The sequence below is a fragment of the Clupea harengus genome, chromosome 1 (genome assembly GCF_900700415.2).
Source record: "Clupea harengus chromosome 1, Ch_v2.0.2, whole genome shotgun sequence".
Taxonomy (NCBI): Eukaryota; Metazoa; Chordata; class Actinopteri; order Clupeiformes; family Clupeidae; genus Clupea; species Clupea harengus.
The window spans coordinates 6,148,013-6,155,725 of record NC_045152.1 but is presented as its reverse complement, the minus strand read 5'-3'; the positions used below and the strand labels follow the sequence as shown (position 1 = coordinate 6,155,725).

At 48.8% G+C, this 7,713-nt stretch overlaps 1 protein-coding gene across 1 annotated transcript in view; it reads left to right on the top strand.

The window, feature by feature from the left end:
* The window catches only part of LOC105899890, a 9,543-nt gene extending 5,388 nt beyond the window's left edge, over positions 1-4,155 (top strand). Inside the window, exon 2 of the mRNA XM_012827112.3 lies at positions 2,674-4,155. Coding sequence (XP_012682566.1) covers positions 2,674-4,052 — 1,379 coding nt within the window. The 3' untranslated portion in view covers positions 4,053-4,155. The remainder of the gene's footprint in view (positions 1-2,673) is intronic.
* Positions 4,156-7,713: the final 3,558 nt, after the last annotated feature.

The window sequence follows — 7,713 nt, the reverse complement described above, 5'->3', positions numbered from 1 at the left end:
AGGAAATTAAAGCAAGGACCCCGAGAGCCTCTGATGAGCCGAGTGTCAACAGTCTGCGTGACAGGAAATGCGTTATCGCGGGGAACAGGAAGAAAGACACCCCGTGTCCCAGAATGCAGCAGTGAAACACCCTAAACGAACAGCGTCAGGGAAGTGCCTTATCCCCCCCACCCCACTGCAGTCCCCCAGCTGCGCCCAACCCTGTTGGAAAACAAAGATTAGAGAAGCGACTATCAGGTTTTTTGTTGTTTGTCAAGAAAAAGAAATCATCATATTCAGCATGTCGTATGCAGCATCATGGGTAAGCTGAGAGGATTAAAACCCAAGCGATCACTGTGAGAGAGAGAGAGCAGGGCAGAGACACACAACTAACACTCGGCTGTCATCGTAATTATTTCCTGGGTTTTTGAGCGGGTGCCAGCAATCACCTGATACCATCCCCTCTTTATCTCCCCCTTGGCTGAGCTGCTGGGGCAAGTCCACGCTCGTCCCGCGCTGCTTTGTTTAAACCGTTAGCATCATGCCATGCTGTTGGAATTCCTTTGCGGTCCGGGGCGTCGGTAGTAGCGACGCTGTGGTGGCGGCGCGCACATCTGTGTGCTTCTCTTCTGCTCATTGTGTGTGAACACCCACGGTGACCAAAGCCACCAGCTCAGAAACATCAAAAACATGCGCCCGCTGCTAATGTAGCCTATCACTAATAACCCCCCACCCCACCCCCACCCCACCCCCACCCAGCCTGAGCCACATGGAGAGGGGTAACAGTATACACCCGTTTGCCCATTTAGGTCGGGATGCAAAGATGGCCGTGTGTCTATTGCACAGAGGGTCACGCTGCTGGAATTTGATTAGGGGCTAAACTCTCACAGCTGTGCTGCTGTTGATGGGCGAACTGAGACAAGGGGGTTGTGGTCTGGCTCACTGTACAAAAAAAAGGAAGGGGGGGGGGGGCAGCCTGTGCTGTGCATGAAATTTGATTTGATTTAGAGCTTGTAGTTTCTTGCTGCTCTTAATGAGCAGCACACCCTACAGAAAGACATGCTGCTTACCCAGTTCCGCGAGATAAGAATCAGAGCTGCTACTCAAGATGCCATGTTATCACAGGCACTGATAGCACCTTATTTACACAGTTCTGACTGGCTGAGCCTGAATGGGAAAGGCTCTGAAAAATGTCTTGCCTGAGGTTTTATTTTTTTGCCCTTCATTCTCTACAGAAAAAAAATAACTTTTCTGTAATGAATGATTAGGAATTTTGTGAATGTAACTATTTTAAGAGGTGAAAAAGAGAGAGAGAGAGAGAGAGAGAGAGAGAGAGAGAGAGAAAGACAGAGAGAGACAGAGATTCATCTCATCTCAAAGTCACCATATATACATTCAGCTCCACTCCTCGCCATGCTTGTCTGTTCCAGCCAGTCATCACTGACTGCTTTGATGCCCACATGAAATACTTTTCGGTCGGCCACTTCCCTCTGTGTCTGGTGACTGCTGTGAGTGAGTGTGGGTCTGCGGACGCTGTCATTGTTCTCCTGTGGAATTCTGGGTCATAGCAAGGGCCGTTGTAATCCAAGCCTTCAGCCCCTGACACTCTGTCCGTGAATCGGCCCTTTGTGCAGGAGGAAGAGCCTTAGCCTCTCACAAAGGGAAAAGGTCGGAAAACAGTGTTTGCCATTGGCTTTGTGTCCCCGGGTCTGGGAATGGGGCGGATTAGGGGACGCCAGTACAATTCACATGCTCCAGGTGCGGAGCTGCCATTTTGTGTCTAATGAGCTTACTTGTGCTAATGATTCTTGTTGACCTTGTACGTTAGTTTCACATGTACGTGTGTATGTGAGTTGCATGTTGTTTAAATGCTAAAGAGTTTTGTCGAAGACTATTAATACAATGTGCATGAGGAATCCTAACTATTTCTGTGGTTTTGCCTGATTCATGAAGGGAATGCAAAGAAAATAAGGACCTCACTGTGTAGTGCAAACACATGCACACTCTTGCCAACAAGTACATCAAATTAAACTGTCTAAATCTGTCAAAGCATCAACAGTCCATGTTTATGTGATTCTTGGCCTTTTTAGCTCTAGTGTCTGGAGTTACATGAACAAGACACTTGCAAGACATAACCTGGCTTCAGGAATGAAGTATGCTTTACACAATGATGTCATGTCAACCTCAAAGCAAGATCAAACAGACACCATTGTAATTACAGCTAGGCCTCTAACAATGTGTCTGACGGAGGACCCTTGAAAATGGGCCCCACTGTCTTTTACGCAGAAGTGTAGCCTTTCAAGCTTTTAGGGGCACTATAAAGACAATCTGGGAAATGACCAGTATACGTTGATTTTTTTATTGTTATCATGAAAGCAACAGCAGAGCTTTGAAGTATGTGAGGATCAGCATAAAGTAAAAACATTGAGTATTAAGTATAAGTACCCTCAGAACATCAAAATAACACAAGGAATAAAAAGTGAGCTGAACATTTTTTTAGGACCCTGCATTGTTCTTCAACTGTCACACTGTTTATCACTTCACTTCAGCTGTGTATACACGGTAAATTCACATACTTCCTTAAGACCAGAGGGTTGCTTAACTGCTTCACAGTAGTGAATAAGTGAATGAATGAAAGTTTTACCGAACAGGTTTTATAAATGTATTCTAACATCCATTTCTTTCCCGTTGCAGCGTTGAAGAGATCCTTTGATATTGACGATGTGGATGAGATCCCCACTTTCTCCCCGGCGTCTCCCGTCACCTCCCCCATTAGCCCAACCTCCCTTCTCAACAAGACCAACGAGAGCAGGACTCCGTCAAATCACACGTCCTCACCCTACCGCTCCAGGATCACGGTGGGCTCGGGCCCTGTGCAGAGCCCCGTGCAGAAGTCCAGAATGGTCTCTAGCATGTCCTTCAACCGGGGCACCATGGGCAAGCCAAACATCCACGCCACCACTGGCATCAACCGAGCCGCGTCCTTCCAGAACAAGTTCAATCCCAACGGCTTCAACTCGTCGTCGGGCCCAGGCAGTGACAACGACAGCCTCCACAGCTCCTCCTCCAGCCTGGAGTACCAGGCCTCCTCCAAGCTGAACTCTTACACGAGCCCGTCCCAGAGCCCCATGGGAGGGGGTGAGTACAAGGCCCCGTGCATGACCAGCCCCGTCATGAAGAAGTTCTCCTCGCACGGGAACATGTTTCACTCGGAGCTGGATAACCCGCTGGTCATCCCCACAGAGCCAATGGGCATCACCCACGGCTCCATGCCCTCTCTAGATCTCCAGATCGGGGAGAGCGGCGGGGTGAGGCGCGTGGTTTCGCCGGGATCTCGATTCACCAATGCCGGCATGCTGCGGAACAACGTCCCTCAGCGCGTGCAGAATCCCAGTCCGTACGGGATGGAGCCTTACTCCCCTCCTAACCTCCAGCAGTCCCCCAAACCCAAGGAGCGAGCCAAGCTCAACAAGTTTCCTCTGGATCTGGACAACCTGGTGGCTAAACCCCATGAGGAGGTCCCTGTCGCTCCGAAACCCCCTCCCAGGTTCCTACCCAGCTCCAGGAGCCCGTCCATGTCTGCAAGTCCTTCTGCCTCCATGAGCAGCTTGGACAGCACTGATCTGTCCCTAATTCACCACCACAACAACAACAACAACATAGACAAGAGGGAGCTTGTGTACTCCCCCGGTGCCTTCCCCGTCCCCTGTGTCAGCCCGTCTCCAGTTCCCCTCTCCCCGGCCCAGACCCCGCGGCTCAACCTGGCCTCCCAGCCTCAAGTTGTCCAGCTCTCTCCGGTCACCCCACCGCCACTCACATTCCCGGACGACAACGCTAACGAGTCGGACCTGGATGTGGCCCAGGCCAAGGAGAGTGTTGGCTCGATACTCCAGAGGATTGCCTCCTTCGCCCGTGTGGATGCCAGCGTGCCAGTCCACAGCGTGCCAGTCCCCAGTGTCCCCAGCCCGACCCTTCCTCTCAGCAATGGCATAAACAGGGAGTCACCAGCCATGCAGTACAAGGAACACGACAGGAAGGATGGTAAGAAAGCGCATGCTTTTATAACTGTCTAATGGGAGTGCTTTCCAACAAACACTTCAAAAGTCAAACCAAGTCAAAACACTTTTGTTCCACTTTGATGGAGGGTATACTTGCTTTTTGGGGGGGTCTTTCTGAAGAGGCAGGAGGGCAGACTTCTTTAGAATTGAATACCATTAGTTAAGTAAATAAAGTGTTACATTAAGCAATGGAGGACCCGCCCCCCCCCCCCCCCCACCCTCCCATCCTGTCTTGCACCATTAGGGTCTCTTTCTGTTTGAAGTGATGTTGTCATTACAGGTGTCTGTCAATACCTCCCCAACATACAGTAGAGAAGAAAGAGTGAGGTCAGACACATACAGAGACAGTGAGAGAGAGAAAGAAAAAAGGGGGGAGGGGGGGGAACCACCAGCAACAGTGGGTGGAATTCTTGACATATCAACAAATAGCTGAGTGCTAGCAGTGATAACAGTGCAGGGCAGCTTGTCAACACATTCATTCCCCCCGTAAAGTAATCCCCCGCTGGCCACAACTGTGGTTTCCTTCCTGCCGCACAAGGCAGCTTTTCTCCCCTCCTCATGGGAGAGACGTGAGTCCCTCAGGTGCTGTGTTGATCCACCGAGTGCCTCACCTCCCTGCCATCTCAGGGAGGGAAAAAAAACCTGTCTGGCTGGCTCACCTTTGGGATCAGCTAAATCCAAACGCGACGGGAGCCGTTGATGTGGTAGTCTAATGGTATCTTCCTGGTTGACAGAAATGGGTTTCGTGGGCTGAGACCGGAGGGATTTAGCCGTGAGCAGATTCAGAGGGTGTGCTGTCTGAGATCCGCTCGCACAGGGGTGGGGTGGGGTGGGGTGGGGTGTAAAGCGGTAAAGCCGTGTGTTGAGGTCAAAGATGAGCCGAGACAGCTGTGCCTTCAAAAGCCACCAATGACAACAAGCTGTGTGACAAAGGAGGTGAAAATAAGCAGAAAGAAGCATGCCACTGTCGCTGTGCCCTACTTTGTGATCAATAAAAATGTTAGTTGGTAGGGTGGCTCATGTTATGTTTGGTGAAGGTGACCTGGAGGCTTTTTACCTACACCGATAGCTTGACTGATGCGCTAGCTGGCCGTGTGCCTGGCGCCTGGTGCCTTGGGCAACCATGTGGAAGTGCACACTGATTGTGGTTAAGAAGTGCATCCCTTTCAGGAAATAGTGAGAGATGAGAGAATGAGAGAGGGACATGTGTGGAAGGAGGCTTGCCAAGTTCAGCCTTTAATAAAGCCAAAAGGAACATGAGATAAACGTATCCACAAACAGATAATAAAGACGGTACTAAAAAGTTGTTATCTGACGAGTGGAGAGACTGAAATCTAAGCTGCTGAGTTTTCTTGGGGGGGGTTCTTGTTTTAAAAAGCATTGCTACAGAGGGGTTATATTGATTTTTAGTTTTCAGCTTTTCTATCTGTTTCCCTTCTGTTCCCCTCTCTTTCACGCTCTCTCTCTCTCTCTCTCTCTTTCACTCTCTCTCTCTTTCACTCTCTCTCTCTCTCTTTCACTCTCTCTCTCTCTCTTTCACTCTCTCTCTTCCACTCTCTCCCCTCCCTTTCTCTCTCTGGTGTTGTTTAATGGAGGGAAGTCTGCAGCTCTTGCTCTGACCAAAGAAAACAGAGAGTCACTCAACTGTGAAGACCCCATGGGTGCCTGGTACTACGCTCGGCTACGAAAGACAAAATGTTGAGTTTCTCCCATGGCACCTATCTTCTGCATCTCTCAAACAGGGAAGGGGGGTGGGGGAAGAGAGAAGAGAGAAGAGAGAAGAGAGAAGAGAGAGAGAATGTGTGAGAGAACACTGGGGTGGGTGTTCTGACATCCGGCGTGATCCCGGACAGCTGGGTAACAAACGGCCCCTCTAGTGCCATGTTTTCTCCTTGAATGTAAACACTGCTGCATTTGCACTCTGTGATTTATATTTTCCAGCGGAAATGGGGCTCTTGGTGGGGGGGGGGATACATACAGGCAACATATAGGCCTGGCCTGGGGGCAAGTTTTCCAGGTTAGCAACTGTCAAACTTTGTTTTCTGACAGGGGGCTCAAGAGTCCAATGGACATGTTGGTGGTGTTGTATGGGCCCCTTCCTGCAGTTGACACAGACATATCCATCACTGAGGGAGGGGGGGGGGGGCGGGGTTAGGGATGTTACGATCATCCAGAGCATAACAGTTCACTCTGGAGAGATGGCTAACTAGTTTAAGACAGCTGGCTCGTTTGAGTTGCACAAGGTGTGTATATGGATATAGGTGTGGTGTGTTTACATCTTTCTGTCGTAGTTTCAGTTCCCACTGATTGGCCTTCGCTCCGCTCGCGCTCATCTTCGTATCCCGTTTCCCTCTTTGCCTTGGCTGCTGGACTCGGGCAGATGTTTCGGTGTCACAGAGCCAGCGTGACACACCCTGCTCATGTTTTCATTGTGTTAAAACAGCGGTATTTTTAGACGTACATCTAACACCTCACCCACTCCCATTGTTCCGCGGTCTATGGGGTTGTTTTTGAACTTCCTGTAAGGATAGTGAAAATGGCCATTCATCACCTTTTCTCTGAGGTTCTGGGTCATTTTTTTAACCTGACCTTTGGTTCAGATTTCTCGCTTACATAATAGTCATACATCATCAGTAATACCAGGAGGTCAATGAAATTAGCTAAATTGCTGTATATATATATATATATATATAATTACAAAATAAAATAAGTAGTTCATATACAGTATATATAAACTATTTATTTTATTGTTGGTGAGCTTGTTGAGCTACCAGATGAGCTACATCTAGTCTCTCAATAAACAAAACATATCCTGAAAAACTCACTGCTCAGTTAAAACCTTATATTCTTCTTTTTGACAGCCACCTGGCTTTCTGTAGGATCCGGGGGGATAAACAAAATGTATACAGTACACAAATATTTACACGGAGACCGGTCAGTGTTCTGCTAGCTTGAGGAATAAGGGCAGAGTGTTTTTTACTGTCTGTGTAAACCCGTCACAATTCAGCCAAAGGGGGTTTTCCATACCTCGGATGTCATCGGTCCAAAAGGAATTTTGCCGATAACAGTGACCTCTGGTGCGGTCCTGGCCCAGGTCAGGTGGCCAGGTGCTGCCGGGGGACGTGTGGGTTTCCACACTCCTTGGGGCACTTTTGATGTTGGCTGATTAGAACTTGATTGATGTTCATCACAAATCACATTTCACAGATGCCTCAAACTTCAGCCTCATGACAGCGAAATACCAAGACAGAGTTCACACAGTTCAACCGAGCCTGAAATGCTTCAGTATTGACCACATAGCCACTGAGTCTCACACAGACCTGCCCCTCGATCGGGTTTGGATCCCTCAGAACCATGGACCCATGCCAGCATTGGGAATGCCTGCGAGTGTTCAGCGCCACACAGATAGCGGAAAGTATTAAGACGTGTTGTTGATGGCCATGACTTTTATACATGGTCGTTAAAAATGAAACATTTCCTCTTAATGGATGTTCACCGTTAAATGATTGTTATGCTACAAGCTCAATTTTTTTTTAAGCGCAAAGATGTTTCGCTTTCCAATAAAAACATAAAAACAAAAAACCAGCCCGAAGGCCTTTTCCTCTCCACCCTTCCTCCCGCAGAAAACAAACGACGGAGAGAGAAAGAGGAGATGGAGCAGCTTTTGAAGTTTACA